General features: G+C 39.9%; 1 protein-coding gene and 1 pseudogene across 27 annotated transcripts in view; one reads left to right on the plus strand and one right to left on the minus strand.

The window, feature by feature from the left end:
• The window catches only part of WDPCP (WD repeat containing planar cell polarity effector), a 378,644-nt gene that overhangs the window by 160,350 nt on the left and 193,419 nt on the right, over positions 1–24,875 (plus strand). For all 27 annotated transcript variants that reach the window (XR_007918238.2, XR_007918239.2, XM_051842843.2 and 24 more), the window contains one exon: positions 5,075–5,684. Coding sequence is in view for 25 of the 27 variants with exons in the window: in XM_051842843.2 (XP_051698803.2) it covers positions 5,075–5,684 (610 nt within the window). In the remaining 2 variants the exon portion in view is untranslated. The remainder of the gene's footprint in view (positions 1–5,074; positions 5,685–24,875) is intronic.
• LOC103347727 (periphilin-1 pseudogene) lies at positions 17,202–21,746 on the minus strand (annotated as a pseudogene).

Genomic DNA, 24,875 nt, shown 5'->3' on the forward strand with positions numbered 1-24,875 from the left:
AATGGCATAGATCTGTCCTGAAAAGTATATTTATAGTCTCTAATTATTCTGTATGACATTTTTCTACCCTGAAATGAGTTTCAGTCATTGATTATCACATAGTTGAGAAGACAGCAAGTGGCCTTCTGGCCTTGGCTAGCTTTTTGGAGTAATCTGGAACTGGCATTGGGGAGGGGCCCATGTAGTCCATCATCATACTTTCCTTTTTTCCCTTTTTCTTGGTGAATACCGAATCTCTTAGAGAAATTCCCCCAGGCTTTTGGAAACCAGGAACACTGTGACCCTTTTCTGTGGATCGTAAGCCTAACTTGTTCTAAGCTAAGACTGCCAGCTAGCTGGGCCCCTCTTTTTCAGCTGCCCCTCTGTCTGTTGAGTACAGACTGATAGGTATTTATCTACTCTAAGGCTTTCTTTGCAAAAACTTTAAGCTTTCTGGAAGTATGATATTTTGACAGCCATTACAGTGTTGTTGCCTCTTAAATTCATAGTTTGAAAAACCTTACTGCGGGCCGGCGCTGCGGCTCAATAGGCTAATCCTCTGCCTAGTGGCACCGGGACACCGGGTTCTAGTCCCGGTTGGAGTGCTGGATTCTGTCCCGGTTGCCCCTCTTCCAGGCCAGCTCTCTGCTGTGGCCAGGGAGTGCAGTGGAGGATGGCCCAAGTACCTGGGCCCTGCACCCCATGGGAGACCAGGATAAACACCTGGCTCCTGCCTTCGGATCAGCGTGGTGTGCCAGCCGCAGCGCGGTGGCCGCGGTGGCCATTGGAGGGTGAACCAATGGCAAAAAAGGAAGACCTTCCTCTCTCTCTCTCTCTCTCTCTCTCTCTCTCTCCACTCTGCCTGTAAGAAAAAAAAAAAAAAAAAAACCTTACTGCGTACTTACCACCTGTACAGCTTTTGGCTTGCTGGTACATAAATACAAAGAATTAGAAAATAGACCAATTTATGTTTTTACTCTGCAGTGAAAATGAGGACATATGACTGAACATCAGAAGCAAATAGAAGGCTAAATGTCATGAGAGAGGCATTGGCCATGTGGGGGATGGTAAGGCAATATGGAGGTGGGAATAAAGAAAAGAGAGATGCTTCCCAGCTGTTAGGATTCCAGAAAACTGGGACATTTTTAAAAAAATCTAGGAGCCAGGGGCCGGCGCTTTGGCACAGTGGGTTAATGCCCTGACCTGAGGTGTCAGCATCCCATATGGGTGCCAGCTTATTCACGTCCCAGCTGCTCTACTTCCTATCCAGCTCTGCTATGGCCTGGGAAAGCAGTAGAAAATGGCCCAAGTCCTTGGGACTCTGCACCCACGTGGGAGACCCAGAAGAGGCTCCTGGTTCCTGGCTTCAGGTTGGCGCAGTTCCAGCTATTGTGGCCAGTTAGGGAGTATATCATCAGATGGAAGATCGATCTCTCTCTCTCTGCCTCTCCTCACTCTGTGTAACTCTGACTTTCAAAAAAATAAATAAATCTTTAAGAAAAAAATCTAGGGGCCAGTGTTGTGGCATAGCAGGTAAAGCCGCTGCCTGCAACGACAGCATCCCATATGGGTGCCAGTTCAAGTCCTGGCTGCTCCACTTCCAGTCCAGCTCCCTGCTAATTTGCCTGGAAGGCAGCAGATGGCCCAAGTGCTTGGATGAAGTTCCTGGCTCCTGGCTCCTGGCTGTTACAGCCATTGAGAAATAAAACAGTAGATGGAAGATGGATCTCTCGCTCTCGCTCTCGCTCTATCTCTCTCTCTCTGAAACTGCCTTTCAAATAAATTAATCTTTTATTTTTAAATAGGTCTACTTCTTCAAGTACAGGTACAATTGGTTGGAAAAACAGAGTCTCTCTTTGTGAATAGTGTGGATTTCAGCAAAAGACACAAGTAAAGTTGCAGAGCTTGAAAAATGCCAGGAATTTTTGTTTAAACTGAGTAGAATGGGAAGGGAGAGTGTAGACAACACTGGAATCTGCAAGTCCTTTCTTCGTTAAACCTAATAAAGTTTCTCTTGGATGTTTGGGTCTTTGTACCTGAAGGCTCCCTCCCATGTCATGTAAAACTTTGCTTAAGTAAGTTACTGTGTTTTTCTCTTTTGAATCTATCTTTTCTTATAGGAATGTCAACCATGAACCTTATAATGGGTGAGGAAAAGATGTTGTGTCTTATCCCCTACAACTGTATGCCCCTGAAGGAGAGAATTTATTCACTGTTGTATCCTCAGTACCCAGAACCAGAGCCTGAAACATAGCTATACTCAAATATTAATTGAACAAAAATGAAAGTAGGAAGGAGGGTTTGAGGGAGTGAAGAAGTTAGATGAGTTTTGCATAAAGGGAAGGGAGTAAATATTTAATTCTTTACCCAGTACTCATACTCTGTACAAATGTATTAGTCTGTTTTTCATTACTTAATTAAATACTTAAGGCTCACTTTTTGTTATGTAATGAATGCATTTTCCATAGATACACTTTAGGAATACAGTGATTCTTTCCCCCGTGCTCCCCACCGTGCTCCCATCCTGCCTCCCATTCCCTCTCCCATCTCCTTCTTCATTATGGATCATTTTTAGTATGACTTTATATATAGAGGACCAACTCTATGCTAATCATATATTTCAACAACTTGCCCCCATGGCCACATACAACATATAGAATACAGTTTGGGGAGAGAATTTGCAGTTGATTCTCATATTGCAGTTCAATAGGGACAGAGGTCCTACCTGGGGGGCAAGTGCACAGTGACTACTGTTGCTCCTTTAACAATTAACACTCTTTTTCTTTATCATGTTGGTGATCATCCAAGGCTCTTGTCATGGGATACCAGGGCTATGGAGGCCTTTTGTGACCATAGACTTCGTTGGTATCTGGACACGACCATAAGCAAACAGGTTGTTCTCCTCTCCCTTCAGAGTAGAGTGTCTCCTTCTTTACGCTTCCTTTCCTCTGAGGTCTCACATAGATCCTCCGTGTAGGATGTTTTTTTTCTACAGAATCTTGTCTTTCTATGCCTGAGATGTTCTTGCAGGCCTTCCAGCCCGACCGGGAAAGGCTAATTTTTATAGAAGGAAAGGGTTTTATTTAGCTTAAGGTTCTCTAGGTTCGGTAGCATGGTCTAGCACTGGCTCTGGAGCATGCGTTTGTGAACTAGGTAGCCAGAGTGAGGGGAGGAGCTTTTTTATAACAATTTGAGAGAGAAGAGAGAAAACTAACGCAGAGGCCCACAAAAACTATCACAAATCCCTTTTAAAATCAGCAGCCCCAATGAACTCCCTCTAGGTACCCCTTAAAGGTCCATCAGTTCCCAACATGGTCATCCTGCGGAACAAATTCCCCATACATGAACCCTTGGGAGAAACACTCAAAGCATATCCAGATCATTCTAGTTACCAGTGAAGGGTGTGAACAGAGGAAAGAAAGCAAAAGCACACAGTTGAGGAAGAATAAGTTGGTGATGATTTGTAGGATGAATTTTTTTAAAAAGTCATTCAACTCCCTCTACTTTCTACAATCTGGTACTCTATAACAAAGCTATTTGTGCTTTCTTTTTTTAAAGAACAACTTTTAATTTTGAAACAGTTTGATTCATAAGAAATTACCTAAATATGAGGGGGTCTTCAGAAAGTTCATGGAAAATGTGTTTTTAAGAAAAAAGCTATGTATGGATTTAAAAATTTTTTGCACCAAAATAAAGTTATTGTTTAAATCCATTTTTCCATGAACTGTGTGAAATGCCCTCATAGTACAAATTTGTGTGTTTTTACCCCTATTTTCACAAACAATAATATCTTACATTATTGTAATACATTGTCAAATACAGAAAATTGTCCTTTGTGTAATACGAGTAACTCAGATACATATCTCAGTCAGATTTAATCAGATTTTATGTGTACCTTTTTGTGTGTGTGTGTAGTTCTATATAACTTCACCACATGTAGGCATGCTATTTAATGTTTCTATGTCTAATTTTGTAGCTTTTGGCAAAGTAAAGTGTTAGAAAATACTCTTTTATACCATTCTCCTGGTTCTTATCCTCCCCCATCATTTATACATAAATAAAATGAATGGCTCATTGTTTATTCTTCTGCATTGTGTGTGTGGTTTTTTTTAAGATTTATTTATTTATTTGAAAGAGTTATACAGAAAGAGACTGTTTTTTTTTTTAACTTTTAAAACTGGTACATAACACTTTTTCTTTCTATCGGTCATTTGTCTACTTAACCATCCTTCATATCCTTATCCTTTCTAATAATAAAATATTTCTGTAAGGCTGCTGACAGAGTGTTAGAGTTTTTCCTTTGCCAGCCCAACACAAATTTCTGGCAAGTAATTTACCAGTAATTTCAGAATTGGGAAATGTGGGTGGTGGGAAGATGATTGGCTAACTTATTCTCTCTTTCTAACATAACATTTTGGATATTCTGCTAACCATATTATTTTAAAATTTAAAAGTCTACCTTATTAATTTTTACTTATTGTGGTGTGTTGAGGTGGGTTCATTCTGAGAGGAGGAGCATGGTGAGGACAAAAGGCACGGAGTCACTACACAGACCCCGGGAGTCAGGTGAAAGCAGGCCAGAGGCAAGCAGCCTGCAGACTCGTTTATTTCAGTTGGTACAGCAGCTTAAATAGCCAAGGCAGCCAATCCAGTCAAGCAGCGGTTTATGCCCTAACCAATCACAGCCTGTTGCCAGGCAGTATCCAAAGCCATCACATCACAGCCTGTTGCCAGGTGGTTTTTGAAGCCATTCCTGAGTAACTGATGCTTGCTTGCCAGCGGCCATCTTGGCATGGCCTTCTCATTCCACCATAGTGGTATATGTTTAAGTGATTTAGACTTTCCAAAACAAAGTGTTAATGTTAAAATCTTACAGTTTAATTCCTGCAGCTACACCACATATATTTGTATATGTGAATATGTTCTCTATATGATATATATATGCTTTATGTACTGTTACATACTTAGATATTGCTGATATTTTATGTGAGAATTCATGGTCTTTAATAGATTTCTGGATTAATTTCAAGAGCTGTGTGTGACAGCTGAAGAAAAACCAAGATTTATCTGAATATATTTGATACATTTTTTACAGATTCTGAGTTCTGTCCGAACAGAATGGGATCCATTGGATGTTTGCTTTGGCACCAAACAGCCATATCAGGTGCTCACAGTGGAACGCTCCATCAGTGTAGACAAAGAGCCCATGGCTGACAGTTGCATCTATGAATGTATTAGAAACAAAATGCAGTGTGTATCAGTCACCAGAATACCACTAAAATCAAAGGCCATCAGCTGCTGCAGGAACATTACTGAAGAAAAACTGATACTGGGCTGTGAAGATTCTTCAGTAATTCTATATGAAACTCACCGTAGGGTGACTGTCTTAGCCCAGGCTGAACTTTTACCTTCATTAATAAGTTGCCATCCAAGTGGTGCCATTCTGCTAATTGGCAGCAATCAAGGAGAGCTGCAAATTTTTGATATGGCTCTGTCCCCTATTAAGGTCCAGCTCCTGGCTGAAGACCTCTTACCCAAGAAGACTTTGCAATTCAATAAATTCTTTGCTGTTTCTAGCAGTCTTGTTCAAATGCAGTGGATAGCACCTCACGCTGTGTCTCAGAAGTCAGAAATTGGAGACATCTTTGATCTCCTCTTCATCAGGTTTGACCGAGGACCTATGGGTGTGCTTCTGTTTAAACTTGGTAAGTTGGAAGTTGAGTGGGCAAATTAAAGTGTGTGTGATGGTGACATAATTAAGGAAATAAAACTATTGTTGAAATGTAAATTGTCCATTTATTATCCCATAAATATTTTTACCATTCATGTGGATGATTTTCTAAAAGCCAAAGAAATTTTCTAAAAGCCAAAGATATTGAAGACTTTGAAAATTGTGCTAATTGTCTATCATGATGCTTAAAAGCCCAAACTTTCACATTTGGTAATTTCTAAAATAAAGTGTCCTGCTACGGAATTCCATAAGAAGTAGTAGTGAACAATTAAAAAAGTACCTATATCCATGGACAAATTCTGTGTTGTAGGAATATAATAGTTTTTCTATAAAACTTTGGTGTCTGTTGCTTTCCAGATTGGAACTGTGTGAAGTGTTTAAAAAAAAAAAAGGAAACAGATGTTTAGTTAAAATTTGCTAAAAATAATTTTTGTTTCAATTTTAGATAAAAATATTCAAAAGAATTTATCAATATCTATAAAATTATATATTAATATATCTAAGCCTGAATACTTTAACATGAAGTTTTTTGCTGATGATTCATTTGCCTTTTACAGTTTTGTATTACTAGTTATTCCCTGAAATAGTAATAATAGTAATAACTAGTAACTAATAGTTTTATATAATTTAATGTTGTTGAAAGAAGCTCACTTAGATTTGAAAGTGAATTTTCATTAATCTGCATTATGACTACTTGAAAATAAAGAGAAGTTAATACATTTTAAAACCTCATAAGGATTTGGCTCTGTGGTACCAAGTTAAAGTTTTTAAAGACATTATAATGTTTGTTTAATGGCTTTCAGTGTACCTTCTTTTTTTTTTAATGAATCCACTTGATTCTGAAATTGAACATATGGAATCTAGTGAAAATTATATTAAGCTGGGAGATATAAGCATAAAATGTGAGGCCTATGTTCCTTCCACATAACAAAATTGCAGTTAAATCTCTTCATCATGCTAATATTGTCCCAGAAAAAAAATGTTTGGAATCTCATTTATTATAGGATAGTACAGTTATGCTTTGCCCAGCTACATGTTTAACAGTGTGTGTCTTCATACACAGCGCTAATTAAAGTGGATGTCTGATGTTTTGCTGGTCTGTTAAAACTGTCTCTGTCCCTGTCCCTCTCACCCTTTACATTACTCAGTTTTCTGTCAAACAGAAGGCTCTCTGCTCACATGTACCTAGCTTTTCTTCAGCCCTCCCTTGTGGGCCTACTCACAACAGCTTTGCAAAAAGCACAGCTTTCTCTTTCTATCTCTAGCACATTTGCCTTCTTACTAAAGTAAACAGGCTCTCAGTGTAGGGATTTAGAGGGCTTCCTGCTAATTGCCAGCTAGTAAACTTAATTGGACTGTCTCCCTGGGCACTGTTCCTAAATCAATTAGGCAATGAGTTGGCTGTCACCTCTTTTTCCCAAGAAGGTCTCTTGGAAGAGAATTATCCAATAGAAGTCAAGCATTCCGGTGAAAAGGTGATAACTTCTACAACTGACATTTATCATTTAAATCTTATTTTCAATATGACTCAAGTTTAAAGAATAGAGAAATAGTACAGTCTTATAGCCTCTTTATAAGATGGAAATGTGAAATTTCCAAGAAATTTTAGTTTTATTTTTCATTTTTAATGTATTATAAGGGTAATATTTATTACAAATTATTTTTTCCTGGGAAGAGTAGATTCCTTGAAATAGTGGTTTCTAACTAGTACTTTCTTCTTTAAGAAAATTCAATTTAAAGAACAGATTTTTCTTGTGATCTGCTACTAAATACATCCAAAAAATTAATATACTTCTTGAATTAACACAGTGCTGATTCTGGGCATCCTTGTGGAATTTTCATGTATAATTCAAGTTACTGCATATATAAACAGGTAGTTGCATGTGCAGTTTCCCCACCAGGGAGTATTTATGAGATTTTTTTCAGATGCTTGTTATGCAAGTCTTTGGAAAATTTGACATGAAAGGTGTAGCTTACCAGTTAAAATTGTAAAGCTAGATCATAGATCATAGTTTAAAATAGAATGCTGTCATGTGTAAATGTGGCAGTGGTGGATGCCAGTACACTAAGATTTTTGGAGTTTGACTCTTAGATTAGGTCAGTTAATGTAATCTTGAAGGAAAACTGTTCTAGGGCTAGAGCTTCCATACTTAATCCTTACAATGATCATATAAAATATGTTGGGAATTAAAAGGCCATAACCTCTGTTGTTAGAATTTGAAGAACATGTCTTCCTCAGGAGGTAGCCATAAGTGTTGTTCTCTTACACAAAAATCCAAGAAATATTGCTTTAGATAGATTTGTGCAGTATTCAAAATTTCTTTTTTGTGGCAATCATTATCCAATATTTCCACATATATCTGTGTTCAAAAGGGGAGGTCCTAACTTTGCTCCTGAGATAATAAAGCTTTTCCATTCTTATCAGTACCTATCACTGATCTGTTAAAGTCAACTCCCTACCCTCTCAACAGAGGACTTCGCCTTTTAGTTGATAGTTTTTAAAGTTTACCTGTTTCTCACCACCCAATCAAGCACCCAACCACCCTCTCAATTCAGTGAGAATGGAGCCCTTCCTCTGGTCAAAGACTGCTTATACAAGGACTGCACTGTGGATCCCTCAGCATTCCCTTTGACATTTTTACTTTGTCACCTTCCCCAGCCCCTTTTAATCTTACTATATCAGCGTATAAACAGATCCAAGCCATATCATAAGAACAAACAAAACTTCCTTAAAATTGTTTCCTGTCTATTAAAAATTAAACGTTCACTTTTGTTTTGTAGCCAAAAACATTGAAATAATAGTGAGCACGGATTTTATCTGCTTTTTCACTTCTCATCACTATATTCTGGTTTGTGGCTTCAGGATTGTCCTCGAACTGCTCTCGGAAAGCTTACCAGTAACTTCCTACTTATATTCTTAATGACTTTCCAGCACTTGATTGTTGACTACTTCCACTGTCATAGAACTCTCTTCACGTTTTTCTTCTATGAACCTGAATTGGAACTTTATACCACATTTTTTATGATATTGTTCTACCTACTCATGAAAATTTTCAGGCTCTCCAAGATTCCATTTTTTAGCTCTTGTCTCATTTTGTATAGGTTGAGAGTTTATTTTATTTTTTTTTTAAGATTTATTTATTTATTTGAAAGGCAGAGTTATGGGGAGAGGAAGAAAGAGAGGGAGAGACAGAGAGAGATCTTCCATATGCTGGTTTATTCCCTAAATGATCACAATGGCTGAAGCTGGGCCAGTCCAAAGCAAGGAGCCCAGGCGTTTCATGCAGGTCTCCCTCTTGGGTGCTGGGGCCCAAGTACTTGGGTCATCCTCCACTGCTTTCCAGGCACATTAGCAGGGAGCTGAATCATAAGTAGAGCAGTGGGACTCGAACTGGTCTCTGTATAGGATGCCAGTGTCCTAGGCAGCAGCTTTACCCTATGTTATCCCTGAGAGTTTATTTTTAATTTAATTATTTTGCTGTGCTTTGAATGTCTTCTGCAAAATTCATGTTGAAATTTACTTGTCAGTAATAAGATGTGATTAGGGTATGAGAACTCCACTTAGTAATGGATTAAAACCACTATTGAGAGTTAGTTATCCTCATAGTGTGTTTAAGTTTGATCCTCAGTCTTCCTCTCTGTCAGGCATGTTTTTGCTTGTCCTTCTGCTGTATTTTATAAAACAAGAAGACCCTCACCAGATGTGGCTCTTCCCGGCCTCCAGAACTGTGAGCCAAATAAACTCCAATTGTTTGTAATTTACCCAGGCTGTGGTGGTGTTCTGTTACAGCATTAGTAACCAGAACAAAACACTTCCGTTTCTGGCCCCATCCCAGACCACTCCTGGTTCCATATCCACATTTTTTCCTGGCTTGCTAGATACCTATTCTTGGATAGACACAAGTGCCTCGAACTCATGATTAGATATAAAGTGACCATTTTCTCCAAAAACCTGCTGTTCTTCTTGTATTCTCTGTTAGATGGCAAAATTATTCAGATGGAAGTCATCCTAGAATCTTCCCTTCAAGCCTAATTCCGTGTATAATCAGTGACCAAATCTCATCAGTTCTGTCTTTTAAATACTATCAAAACATCTCATTCAGTTCAGTCTCACTGTCATTACTTTAATCTAGACCTTTCCTGTCTTACCATAATCAAGCAGAGACCCTCTATTTGTACTCTTCTGCTTCCTAATCTTCCTATTCCATAATCCAGCTAATCCCCTGAACTGCTACTAGAATGGTCATTCTAACAGTACAGATTTGGTCATGGGTTCTCCATCTTGAAATACTTTAGTGGTTGTTAAGCCTGTTTCTGCCTCTCAGTTGTGCCACACTAGAGAAGCTTCCCAACCATGGCATGTGTTCTCACCATCACTCCTTCCATGGTGATATTAATACTATTCCATTTGCCCCGCATGTCTCCCCAGTATTTTCAGCTTGCAAAGTTGGGAAAAAGTTAAAATGTTGAACTGATAATGTTAAACAAGAATTAAAGCTAGCATCCCCTCTCCATAGAATTTTGAGAATCATAGATGATGTGTATGACTGTCCTTTTTTTAAAAAAAAAGATTTATTTTATTTTATTTGAAAGGCAGAGTTACACAGAGAGAGAAGGAGAGACACAGAGAGATCTTCTATCACTCCCCAAATGGCTACAATGCTGGAACTGGGCTGATCCTAAGCCAGAAGCCAGGAGTTTCTTCCTGATCTCTTACATGGGTGTAGGGTCCCAAGCATTTTGGCCTTCTTCAATATTTTCCCAGGTGCATTAGCACAGCTGGATCAGAAGTGGAGCAACTAAGACTTGAACCAGCTTCCATATGGGTAGCTGGCATCTTCTTTGCTTTGCCATAGCGCTGGCTTCAAGTGTTGCTCTTTCAAAGAAACTTTTCAAGAAATATAGATTTGGGAATAGCACTGTGGCACGGCAGGTTAAAGCCACAGCCTGTAGAGCCAGCATCCCATATGGGTACCAGTTTGAGACCTGGCTGCTCTACTTCTGATCCAGCTCCCTACTGAGGCACCTGGGAAAGCAGCAGAGGATGTCTCAAGTCCTTGGATCCCTGCACCCACATGGGAGACCTGGAAGAAGATCCTGGATCCTGGCTTCAGATCAGCTCAGCTCCGGCTGTGTGCTCATTTTGGGAGTGAACCAGTGGATGGAAGACCTCTCTGTCTCTGCCTCTGTCTTTCAAATAAATAAAATAAATCTTAAAAAAAAGTACAGGTTTTTCTGTTAGAATTTTGAAGGTATATTTCCTCCCCAAAAGAGTTATTTGTAATAAGTTATATCAATATTACACTTTAACCAAGTGATAATTAGTATTGCTGGAAAGAAATGGCAGATTCTTTATTAAGTGCCTAGTCATCTTAAATTTGAATCTCATATCATTTGAAATGAACTTTTATATCAGAAAGCATCCTACATTCTCCCAACTAGAATGGTGATGAATTTTTAAATCAAGCTTAATGATATATAATTTACATAAATAATATACACCCATTTAAAATGTGCACTTCAACGAGTTTTGAACAGCAAACAAACCTACATGATTACCACCATAAACAAGATCTGGAACATTTCTGTCATTCCAAAAAAGTCTTCCAAAGGCCTTTCTAGTTAATCCTCACCTCTTTCAAAGATTACAGTGTTATCCTTTCTGTCTTTATAGATTATTTTTTCTAGAATTTTATAGAAATTGGATTATATAGATTTTTTTGAATCTTGGTACTTGTAATTAGCATTAATTTTGAGAGTCTTTCATATTAGTGTGTATGTGCAAAATTTTCCTTTATGTTACTGAGTAGTATTCAATTCTACAGATATTCCACAATTTTTTTATTCTATCCCATGTTGGTGGACATTTGGGTTGTTTCCAGGGTTAAGCTGATATGACTGGAAATTCTGTATACTTTAATGTACTTAGTTTTTGCATGAAAACTTTTTTTTTGACAGGCAGAGTTAGACAGTGAGAGAGAGAGACAGAGAGAAAAGTCTTTCTTCCGTTGGTTCACCCCCCAAATGGCCGCTACGGCTGGCGCACTGCGCCGATCCGAAGCCAGGAGCCAGGTGCTTCCTCCTGGTCTCCCATGGGGGTGCAGGGCCCAAGTACTTGGGCCATCCTCCACTGCACTGCCGGGCCACAGCAGAGAGCTGGACTGTAAGAGGAACAACCGGGACAGAATCCTGCATTCCAACTGGGACTAGAACCTGGGGTGCTAACGCCGCAGGTGGAGGGTTAGCCAAGTGAGCTGTGGCGCCGGCCAATGAAAACTTATTTTCATTTCTCTTGGGAATAACTTCAGAGAAGACAATGATTGGACCATATTTTAGTTGTATGTTTAACCTCAGAAGAAAATGACTATTTTGTAAAGTAATTATACTATCGAGTGTCAGCAATTTATGGGAATTTAAGTTGCTCCACATCCCAACATTTTATATTATTGGTCTTTTTAATTTAGCAATTCTAGTGAGTGTGTAGTGGAGTCAGTTTTCATTTTCTTGATGACTGTTTGAATTGAGTGTCTCTTCATGTTCTTAATTACCATATATTTTCTTTGCTAAAGTATATCTTCAAATCTATTGCCTATGTGCTTGCTTCGGCAGCACATATACAAATCTATTGCCTAGACTTACTCGGATTATTTATTCCCTTACTATTGAGTTGTAAGAGTTTTTTTTTTTTTTTGTTCTCTATATATTCTGAATACAAGGCCTTTGCAAGATACTTGGGTGGTGAATATATTCTTCAAGCCCATAGTTTACCTTTTCATTTTCTTAATGGTGTGTTTTATGTAGAAGTTTTTCATTTTAATGGAATCCAATTCCTTAATCTATTTATTGTACTTTTCGTGCACTACCTGTGAAAACTAATTCAGGGTCATTAAGATTTTCTTCTAGAAGTTTTAAAGTTTTAGCTGCTGCATTTCAGTTAATGGTATATTTCAAGTTATTATTTTGCATATGATATAAGATATGGATTGAAGTTAATTCTTTAAATATCAATTTTTCTATCACCAATTGTTGGAAAGAATATCCTTTTCGCCTGTTGAAATGCCTTGACCATATTTGTATATGTTTATTAATAGATTGCATTCTTTTCCGCTAAGCAATATACTTGTACTTATCACTTCTCGGCTTTTTGGCTAAGATCAAGTGCAATATACCTGTACTTAAGCAAGCACCATAACTTTCTTAATTACTGTGAGTCTTGAAATCAGTACCATTAGTCTCCCAACTTTGTTCTTTTTTATATTGTCCTGGCTACTCTAAATTCTTTGCATTTCTATACAGATTTTAAACTGATTAGTTTCTACAAAAAAACCTGATGTGATTTTGATTGTGATTATATATATTTTTAAAGATTTATTTATTGATTTGAAAGGCAGAGTTACAGAGGGAAAGGGAGAGAAAGAGAGAGAGGGGTTTTCCATCCACTGGTTCACTCCATAAATGGCCGCAACAACCAGAGCTGGGCCAATCCAAAGCCAGAAGCCAGGAGCTTCTTCTGGGTCTTCCAGGAGGGTGCAGAGGCCCAAGAACTTGAGCCATTTTCTGCTGCTTTCCCAGGCTGTAGCAGAGAGCTGAATCAGAAGAGGAGCAGCCAGGACTTGAACCAATGCCCATATGGGATGCTGGCACTGCAGGCGGTGGCTTTACCTGCTAAGCTACAGTGCTAGCCCTGATTGTTATTATATTGAGTATGTCAATCATTTTGGGATGGAATAAAAAATTAGCAAGATTGAGCCTCATTATTCATGAACAATAGTATCTCTTTGTGTAGTTCTTCATTACTTTCTTTCTGAAGTGTTTTATAGTTTAAGTGTAAAGATCTTGTAAGTATTTTATTAACTTTATTCCTATTTCATGATTTTAGATGTTATTATATTCATTGGTATTATGTAGAAATAAATTTTCAAAACATAGAACCTTTGTTCTGCTATTGTATTAAACTCATTCAGAGTGGTTGTGAGATCTTTTTTTTTTTTTTTTAAATTCTTTAGTATTTACTATATAGGTGATAATAAAAAAATGGATTTAAAACTTATACATCGGGGGCTGGCGCTGTGGCTCAGTGGGTTATCACCCTGGCCTGAAGCGCCGGCATCCCATATGGGTGCTGGTTCTAGTCCCGGCTGCTCCTCTTCAGATCCAGCTCTCTGCTGTGGCCCGGGAAAGTAATAGAAGATGGCCCAAGTCCTTGGGCCCCTGCACGCGCATGGGATACCCAGAAGAAGCTCCTGGCTTTGGATTGGCGCAGCTCTGGCTGTTGTGGCCATCTGGGGAGTGAACCATCGGTTGGATGCAAGACCTCTCTCTCTCTCTGCCTCTCCTCTCTCTGTGTAACTCTGACTTGCAAATAAATAAATAAATCTGGAGAAAAAAAAAAAAAACTTCTACACCTTCTTATATAAACTGTATGCTTTTTATTTCATTTTCTTCCCTAGGTATACCAGCTAGGGCATCCAGTAAAATATGTTTTAAATAAAAGTGATAACTGAAGATATTCTTGCTTTGTTTCCAATCTTAGATGAAAGCATTCAGTTCTTCAATATAAATATAATATTATTAAGATTGAGGAAGTTCCCTTCCATTTCTAGCCCACTGAGATAAATTACCCTGAGTGGATGTTAAGTTTTTTTTTTCAGGTGCTTTTTCTGCATTTATTAAAATTATTTTATGTTTTTTTTTTTACCTTATCATATGGTGGATCGTATTGATTGATTTTCACGTTTAAATGAAATCTTGTGTTTGTAGATCTTGTTGTTTAGTCTAGGTAAAGGTTCCTTAATTTTGTTTGTCTTCCAGAAAAAAAGCACAACTCTTCATTGATCTTCTTTTTTTCTTTTAAAGGTTTATTTATTTGAAAGGAGTTAAAAGTGGAGAGAGAAAGATAATCCATCTTCTGGTTCATTCCCCAAATGGCTGCAACTTCTAGGGCTTGGCTAGGCCAAAGCCAGGAGTTAGAAACTTTTCTGAGTCTCCCACATGGGTGCCCTAGCTGGTATACCCTCCCACATGGGTGGGACTTTACACTTGGGCCATCCCCTGCTGCTTTCCAAAGGGCTTTAGAAGGGAGCTGGATCAAAAGCAGAGCAGCTGACACTGGAACCAGTGCTCATATAGGATGTTGGTATTACAGGCAGTAGCTTAAGCCCATAGGACACAATGGCAGTCTCTGTTTCCAGAAATTTTAAAATTTTCTTTTTAACTTCTTCACTGACCCACTGTTTGTTCATTAGCATATTTTTTAGCTTCTATTTGCATAATTTCTTAAATTTGTTTTGTTTTTAATTTCTGGCTTTATTCTATTGTGGTCATAAAAGGTACATGATACATTTTTGATTTTTCTGAATTTGTTGAGACTTGGTTTGGGGCTTAATAAGTGGTCTGTCCTGGAGAATGTTCCATCTCCTAATCAAAACAATGTGTATTCTGCAGCTGTTAGATGGAATGTTCAGTAAATTTCTGTTAAGTCTCTTTGATCTATAGTGTAGTTTAACTCTGATGTTTCTCTGTTGAGTTGTGTCTACATGATCTGTCCCCTGATAGAAGTGAAGTATTGAAGTCCTGCATTATTCTGTCCCCCTTTAAATTATATTTATTTATTTGTTTGTTTTCAATGTTATCTGAAAGGCAGAGGGACAGAGACAAACAGAAAGTGATATTCTATCTGCTGGTTCACTCCCCAGGTGCCTGCAACAGCTGGGGCTGGGCCAGGCTGAAGCTAGGAGCCAGGTTTTCAGTTTAGGTCTACCACATGAGTAAAGGTATCCAACTGCTTGAGCATCACCTGCTGCCTCCCAGGATGCACATTAGAAAGAAGCTGGAATCAGAAGTGTATCTGGATTTGAACCTGGTCATTTTGATATGGGATGTGAGTGTCCCAAGCAGAGTCTTAACCATTGTACTAAATGTATAGCTCTCATCTCTCTTTAGCTTAAATATTTGTTTTATAAAACTAGGTGCTTTGGCATTAAGTGCACAAGCAAGATATTTACATTGTTAAATTGATCTTTATTTAAAAAATTTTTAAAAATATTTATTTATTTTTTGACAGGCAGAGTGGACAGTGAAAGAGAGAAACAGAGAGAAAGGTCTTCCTTTTGCCGTTGGTTCACCCTCCAATGGCCGCTGTGCTGCGGCCGGCACACCGCACTGATCTGATGGCAGGCGCCAGGTACTTCTCCTGGTCTCCCATGGGGTGCAGGGCCCAAGCACTTGGGCCATCCTCCACTGCACTCCCTGGCCACAGCAGAGAGCTGGCCTGGAAGAGGGGCAACCGGGACAGAATCCAGCGCCCCGACCGGGACTAGAACCCGGTGTGCCGGCGCCGCAAGGTGGAGGATTAGCCTAGTGAGCCGCGGCGCCGGCTATTTATTTATTTGACAGTTAGAGTTATAGACAGTGAGAGAGAGAGAGAGACAGAGAGAAAGGTCTTCCTTCCATTGGTTCACCCCCAAATGGCCGCAACAGCTGGTGCTGCGCCGATCTGAAGCCAGGAGCCAGGTGCCTCTTCCTGGTTTCCCATGTGGGTGCAGGAGCCCAAGCACCTGGGCCACCCTCCACTGCCCTCCTGGGCTACAGCAGAGAGCTGACTGGAAGAGGAGCATCCAGGACTAGAACCCAGCGCCCATATGGGATGCCAGCCCCGCAGGCAGAGGATTGACCAAGTGAGCCACGATGCAGGCCCCGAATTGATCTTTTGGTCATTTATATATGCAAAATTTTGTCTTCAAGTCTGTTTTCTCCAGTGTAACTAGTCCTACTTTTGTTTTATGTTTGCATGGACTGTCTTTTTTCAAATATCCTGTTTCTTTCACCTCACACTGCCTTCCATGAATCTTGTATGTTTAAGAATCAAAACAGTGTGAGAGTCGTCAGGCGTTCAGTATTATTTTCATGATGAGACACTGAGTCCATTCAGTGGGAAAAAGGGATTTTATTCTGAGGTGTCTTGCCAAGATTTTAAGTGCTCTGTTTTATCACTGAGTGAGAATTGTTCTCTAAGACATCCAAGTGTTCCATTTATTAGGCAGTACACTTCAACATATTAAGTCACATAGCCCAAGGAAAACAAGTTAGATGCCAAGAAAATTGCAACTCAGAATTCTAACATTCTCCTGTGGCATCTACAGCTGAACTGGAAAATCTATGACCTGTGCCTTCCACTTGTGACCAAACAGAAAACCATGCATGAGAAGGACACCACAGCATGAGGACAGAACATGGCTTCCCAGGACTGTGCTCTCAAAGCTTGAAAAACTAAGTGTCCGAGCGTTACCTTGTGGGGGAAGAGTATGGATGGGTGGCTCTGCAGGTGGAGACTGTTCCAGTTGAGATGTTTAATTTTAGATCTTTATTTGATATGGAAATGTGTTCAACTATCATAAAGTATGTCTCTTTACTGCAAAAATGCCATATATTAAGGATTTATACAATCCAGGGATGGGGGGATCAAGAAACACTTTTCTGAGCACAAAATTTTCTAAAAGACTCTGAACTCTTTAGCAGAAGTGTCATACTCTGTTGAAATGCTTAAGGTCCTCAACACTTTGCTTGCCTGTTTCCCGTAAATTCTGCCACAGTGCCAACTGTATGGACTTCTTTAAAGAAGTCTCAGCATTTTGAGAACCATCCTGAAGGTTTCACAGTCTTGCTGGTAAATCTGCTCAGTCTCTTTTGTTTTGGTTGCTGTAGCTTTAGAGTGAGTGGTTAACTGTCTTCAAATAGTTCTGTCCCCCTAGTTGTATTGGATTCAGGTTCCTCTGGCTGCTCAGTGAATAATGGTGCCGTGAATCCTGCCTCATACTCGGAAATTTCTGGCAAGTTGCTTTCTTCTGCCTTCTCCATCTTCTCGGCAGCTTACTTGCTCATAGTCCTACCAATTTCCTCCTCAGCCTGCTGGGTTTGTCCAGCATCTTTGATGACAGAACTGCTGAAGAACTTGAAGGCGAAGTATCTTGATGTTTTCAAAGACTGGACAGGTGTCTGCTTCTGTGCCGAGACTGATGGAAAGAGTATGTTTTTCTTCTTTCCAGAGAGTAGCTGGAAAGTGGATTTGCAGTGGGGAGAATCCTGTTGCCTACACAGGTGATTCTTTGAGGAAATGGAGTACCTCCCTCCCTCTCTCTCTCTCTCTCTCTCCCCCCCCCTCTTTTTAAAGATGTATTTATTTACTTGAGAGGCAGAGTTAGAGAGAGGAAGAGAGAGTTCTTCTATCTGTTGGTTCACTCCCCAGTGTTGAACCCTGCAATGGCTGGAGCTAGGCCACTCCAAAGCCAGGAGCCAGGAGCCCAAGTACTTGGGCCATCTTCCACTGCTTTCCTAGGCCATCAGCAGGGTGCTGGATCAGAAATAGAGCAGCTAGGACTTGAACCAGCACTGACAGAGGATGCTGGTGCTACAGACAGATACTGAACCTACTATGCCACAGTGCTGGCCCAAAGTGCCTCTCTTTTATGATGAGACCAATCTCTGATATAATGGGAAGAGTAGAAACCTTTTCTTCTAAAGCCATCTCATGTTCCTTGTGAAGGAGGGAGCTTTCTGTTACAGGGCCTCTGGAGGAAGAGGAAGTAAGGGCTCTGTTGTTTGCCTCTCCCTGTATTCAGACAGCCGGGTGGCAGAGTGATCATCACTTGCCCACTAGTAGCCAGAGTCAGCTCCTCTGTGAGGAAGACCACTTCTTCCATGATGAGAAAAACTGGTACTCATCATATTCTTGATAATCAGTATGACTGTAATACCTATTGTCACTTCCTTCACCAAGTCTGTCTAGAAGTGATGATTTCTTTGGCACAATATTAACTATTGTGTGGTAGCCATCACTAGGGTGACTGTGAGGAGATACTTGTTCTCTTAGAAGTCTTTCATAGTCATTGCATCCTTTAGACCACATCTCTTGTAACCCAGTGGCTCAGCCCTAGTACTTTTGTGTCTGAACTCTACTGTGTCTCTCCACCTTCCACCCCAAAGCACAGAACCGTGGCAAGGTGGCAGCCAGAGTTTCCAGGGTCTGCAGGAAAGGGCCCACCCCAGGTCAGCTTCCCACGTGCCTGCCTTTCCAATTCCCCAGTTTGTATCTTTTCATTAGGAAAATTTAGTCCAGTTACATTCAGTTTTTTCAGTTTTATTATTGATAAGTAAAGACTTCTGTCATTTTGTTTTCTTCTGTTGGTCTTGAATATCCTTTGTTTTTTTCTTACTCCCTTGTTCATCTTTGTGGTTTACTATACTGGTAAGGTTTGATTTTTTTTCTATTTCCTTTTTGTATATCTTCTCTTCTAGTGGATTTTATACTTTCACATGTTTTCATGATGATAGTTTCATTTACTTTTGAATGTTTGATTCTCTTAAGCATCTTTTCTAAGGCTGGTCTGGTGTTAATGAATTTCCTCAGTTTTTGATTTTTTGGTTGTCATAGGAAGTCTATTTCTTCAGTTTTGAAAAGAATAGTATTTGTTGGCAGGCTTTTTTTTTTCTTTCAGAATTGGAATGTGTAATCTGATTCTCTCCTGATCTATAATGTTTCTGGCTGAGAAATCTGCTATTAGTCTAATGGAGATTCCCGAAAATGTGACTTGGTGCTATTCTGTTGCAGTTTCTAGAATTCTCTTTGTCTTATATTTCTAAAGGTTTGACTTTAATGTAAGAATATTTCTGGGGGCCAGCGCCATGGCTCACTTAGTTAATCTTCCACCTGCGGCGTCGGCATCCCATAGGTGCCGGGTTTTAGTCCCGGTTGCTCCTCTTCCAGTCCAGCTCTCTGCTGTGGCCCGGGAGGGCAGTGGAGGATGGCCCAAGTGCTTGGGCCCCTGCACCACATGGGAGACCAGGAGGAGGCTCCTGGCTCCTGGCTTCAGATCGGCACTGTGCGCCAGCCATGGCCGCCATTTGGGGAGTGAACCAATGGAAGGAAGACCTTTCTCACTGTCTCTCTCACTCACTAACTCTTTCAAAAAAAAATTTTTCTGGCCATGTCCAGTTTGGTCATGGATCTCCTATACCTAGAAGTCTATATCCATTCCTAACATTAAGGAAGTTTTCAGCTACTACTTAAAAAAAAAAAAAAAAGATTTATTTATTTATTTGCAAGTCAGAGTTACACAGAGAGAGGAGAGGCAGAGAGAGAGAGAGAGAGAGAGAAAGATCTTCCATCCGCTGGTTCACTCCTCAATTGGCTGCAACGGCCAGAACTGCATAGATTTGAAGCCAGGAGCCAGGAGCCTCTTTTGGGTCTGCCACATGGGTGCAGGGGCCCAAGAACTTGGACCACCTTCCATTGCTTTCCCAGGCCACAGCAGAGAGCTGGATTGGAAGTGGAGTAGCTGGATCTCTAATGGGTGCTCACATGGGACACCAGCGCTTCAGGCCAGGGCATTAACCTGCTGCACCACAGCACTGGTCCCTCATCTACTACTTCATTCAGTAGCTTTTCTATAGTTTTTCCCCTTTCTTTGTCTTCTAGGACCCCCAAAATTCAAATACATATGCCTTTAATGGTGTTCCATATGTATGGGAGGCTGTCTTTATTCTTTTTTTTTTTTTTTGTCTGTCTGGGATATTTCAAAAGATCATCTTTTAAATTCATGTATTCTTTCTTCTGCTTGATCTATTCTGTTGTTGACGCTTTGAACAGTATTTTTTATTTGATTTTAAGTTCTTTAAAATTTTAAGTTCTCATCTCCAAAATTTTTGTTTGATTCTTTTTCATGATCTTTAACTCTTGAGTAAATTTCTCATTCATTTATGAATTCAGTTGTCTTTCTCTAATCTCTTGGGACTTTTTGAGTCTCCTTAGACTCATTCTTTTGAATTCTTTCATCAGTATTCTTTTTTTTTTTTTTTTTTGACAGGCAGGGTGGACAGTGAGAGTGAGTCAGAGAGAAAGGTCTTCCTTTTTCCATTGGTTCACCCACCAATGGCCGCTGCGGCAGTGCGCTGCGGCCGGTGCACTGCACTGATCCGAAGCCAGGAGCCAGGTACTTCCTCTGGTCTCCCATGTGGGTGCAGGGCCCAAGGACTTGGGTCATCCTCCACTGCACTCCAGGGCCACAGCAGAGAGCTGGACTGGAAGAGGAGCAACCGGGACAGAATCCTGCGCTCTGACCGGGACTAGAACCAGGTGTGCTGGCGCCGCAGGCAGAGGATTAGTCTTTTGAGCCACGGCGCCGGCCTTACTTTGTTTTTCATACCTTTTGTATCTTGATGTTGGGATTTGGATTTCTGGTGAATAAATTGTTTCTGCCACATTTATAAGGTAGTTTTTGTAGTCAGGTTTCTTCTGAAGATGTCTGAGAGTGTTGAATTGTTAGGCTGTGTTTACTTTGGTTCTACTTGAGAGCCATAGTATTATCTCTCTGTGGTTTGTTTAGCTATATTCGATGACTTGGGCATGATGCATATGGAAGCAGGGTTGGAGAACCTTACAGAAGTGGCCTGGGTGAATGTGTGCACAAAGCAGTGAAGATGGGGCCATCTACTGTGTGACAGTTGTAGCAATGACAGTAGTTGTGCCAAGAACATGGGGTATAGTGACCATTTCCTTAGCAGTGTCAGCAGTGGTGGGTGATGTGGCCTGCATACATTCAGGCCAACTAGAACCATGAGCCATGGGCAGGCCAATAGTGGCAACATTGGGGGTTGAGGTGTGTGGAATGTGGAATGTGGATCACACACCCTCAGGCTCAGTGGTGGAGTTGAGGGCAAAGTATTTATATGGTGTTGCCCTCAAGCATGACTGTCTGGACTCTACTTGTACTATCCTGTTTAACCTTTCCCCTGCAATGGTGGGAGAGCAGGTGCCCTTGGCTAGGGAACTGGAGTCACAGTTGCCAGTGTGCCTTATTCTACTTTCTATGCCACTATCCCAGATCTCTATGTCTTACAGGGCTTCTGTTTCTCCCTTGCTAACTTCCAGGATTCTTTCTTGGCCACTTACCTTGAAATGCAATTTGTTGTTCTGGTTCTTCCTATAGAAGAGCAGGCATGCTCTTTGCATGCTTGCTTGGTTATCTCGCCAGTCTGGCATTTGTGATATCTCGTTTTTTCGTGATGTTTTAAATCTTTTATTATATATTTCTGGATTTACCAATATGTTTTTGCAGCTTTTTATATTCGTTTATAGGGATATTGATCTGTGTTTTTGTTTTTTCTTCTTTTTTAAAAGATGTATTTATTTGAAAGTAGAGTGACAGAGAAAAAGAGATAGCAGACAGACAGAGTTCTTTTATCAGCTGGTTGATTCCCCAAACAGCCAGGCTGAGCAAGGTTAAAGCCAGCAGCCTATCTCCTATGTGGGTGGCTGAGGCTCAACTATTGGGCCATTTGCTGTTGCTCTCCCAGGTGCATTAACAGGAAGCTAGATCAGAAGCAGAATAGCTGGAACTCAAACCAGCGCTCCAGTATAGGATGCCAGAATCATAATTGTTAGCTTAACTGATTGTGTCACTGTGCTGGTCCCCTATTTTCTTATAATATCTTTGTGATTTTTGCTGTCAGAATAACGCTAATCTTACAAAATAAACTGAAAGGTACTCCCTTGCTCTTAAAGTTTGAGTTGTGTATAGTTTATAGTATTCTTTTAATTTAACAGAATTTACCAGTGAGGTCATCTGGACATATGTGTGTATGTTTCAGGGTTTTTAAACAATGGGCTCAAATTTAAATGATGTAAAACTTTTCAGGCAATCTATTACCTCTTCTCATGAGTGAGTTTTGACTAGCTTGGGCCTTGGAATAAATCTATTTCATTTAAGTTATGTTTTGTTTGTATAAAGTTATATGTGTTTATAGTTTTAGGGCGATTGTTCTAGATATTGGTAATTGTGTTATCTTTTCTTTCTCAATTTAGGCAAAAGATTCTTAATCTTATTGATCTTTTCAAAGAACCAGTTTCTGTTCAAAAATCAGTTTACTGATTTTTCTGTATTTTCTATTTATTATCTTTATTACTTTTTTCCTGCTATGTTTTTATTTCGAGTCTAATTTGCTCTTCTTTCTTGGGTTGTTGGGTTCTTTTTTATGTGTCAGTATTTTTGATATTACAAACATCAAATTATAGTAAGAAGACAAATATCAATAAAATGCAGCCCTTTTCCTTTCATGAACAGGGTATTGTATTACAGTATATTTATGTTCCATCATCAATTGTAGTTCTCCTGTGGTGGATCATTAAGGATATCTTGAAATCTATTTTTCTCATCATTACCTCTCAAAATACCCATTGTATGGTTTGAGCTCATAAGGAATGGAAGACTCTGAACCTGCTTCACTGCCTTGAATTCCATTTATAATTTTAGTAGAATAGACTCTGAATGTTTCTCTGGGAAAATTCATTTTATCTTGATTAAGCTGAAATTTTTTTTTCCTGATAATTCAAGAGGGCAACTGAGTAAAAGTTCATTTTGCAGAAAGAAAAGCCTTTCCAAAGAAGATCATGACTTTGAAAAGGCCCACTTGCTGGAAGTTCGGTAATTGGACTAATGTCCTTTAGCTGAGATCCAAGTCTGCTGGCATTCATCGTCAACTCATTCAGAGAATAGCCTAAATCTCCCCCTCGCCATGTTTCTTTTTTCTTTTTAAAGATTTATTTATTTATTTGAAAGGGAGAGTGACAGGGAGAGGGAGAAGAAGACAGAGGGAAAGAGAGAGATCTTTCATCTGTTGGTTCACTCCCCAAATGTTTGTAGTAGCTGGGCTGGGGCAGACTAATGTCAGGAGCCTAGGTCTCCCAAGTGGGTAGCAGGAACCCAGTATCTGGGCCATCATTTGCTGTCTTCCTAGGGTGTACATTAGTAGAAAGCTAGATCAGATGCACAAGTGAGACTTGATCCCAGGTACTCCAATCTGGGATGTGAGCATCTTAAAAGAGGTTCCTGAACCCCCTCTGCCACAACGCCCACCCTTTCCTAGGTTATTTTCTGTTTTTTTAGAGATGTATTTATTTATTTATTTGAAAGTCAATTACCAGAGAGAGAGAGAAAGAGAGATACCGATACCTTCTATCCTCTGGTTCACTCCCCAAATGGCTGTAATGGCTGGAGCTAGAGCACTTGGGCCATCTGCTGGTTTTCCAGAAACATTAGCAGGGAGCTGGGTCAGAAGTACAACAGCCAGGTTTTGGACTCACACCCATATGGGATGCTGAAGTTGCAGATGGCAGTTTTACCCTCTGTGCCACAGCCGTGGCCCCTCCCTGGGTTCTTAATGTGGAAGATTGGATTGCTGATTTCAGACTTTTATTCTTTTGTAATTGAAATATTTAAAGCTAGAAATTTTCCTCTAATCAATGTAAAAGTTACATCTCAAAAATTTTGATGTGTTATATTTTTATTTTAATTCAATTCAAAATATTTTCTAATATACTTAGTGATTCTTTTATGAACCAGAGGTTATTTAAAAACATATTGCTTAACTTCTAAAAATTTGGGGATTTTTAAGATATATTTCTATTATTTATATCTAATTTAATTCTATTATAGGATATCTAACTTAATTCTATTTTAGTCGGTGAACCTACTCTGTATGATTTTAAAACTTTGAAATATATGAAGGCTTAATTTATTTCCCATAATATGCTCTATCTTGGTTAATGTTTTGTGTGCACTTTAAAAAATGTGTGTTTTGGCCGGCGCCACGGCTCACTAGGCTAATCCTCCGCCTAGCGGCGCCGGCACACCAGGTTCTAGTCCCGGTTGGGGCGCCAGATTCTGTCCCGGTTGCCCCTCTTCCAGGCCAGCTCTCTGCTGTGGCCAGGGAGTGCAGTGGAGGATGGCCCAGGTGCTTGGGCCCTGTACCCCATGGGAGACCAGGAAAAGCACCTGGCTCCTGGCTCCTGCCATCGGATCAGCGCGGTGCGCCAGCCACAGCGCGCCGGCCGCGGCGGCCACTGGAGGGTGAACCAACGGCAAAGGAAGACCTTTCTCTCTGTCTCTCTCTCTCACTGTCCACTCTGCCTGTCAAAAAAAAAAAAAAAAAAAGTGTGTTTTTTTGTCCTTGAATGAAGTGTTTTGTAAATGTTCATTAAGTCAAATTCATGGCTATGTTTTTCAAATATTTTTTGATTTTGCAGATTTTCTGCTTAGTTCTACTGACTAGTGAAAAGAAGTACTAAAATCTTAAACTAAAAATGTTGCTCTATTTATCTTTTTAGTTCTGT

This window comes from Oryctolagus cuniculus, chromosome 2, assembly GCF_964237555.1.
Source record: "Oryctolagus cuniculus chromosome 2, mOryCun1.1, whole genome shotgun sequence".
Lineage (NCBI taxonomy): Eukaryota > Metazoa > Chordata > Mammalia > Lagomorpha > Leporidae > Oryctolagus > Oryctolagus cuniculus.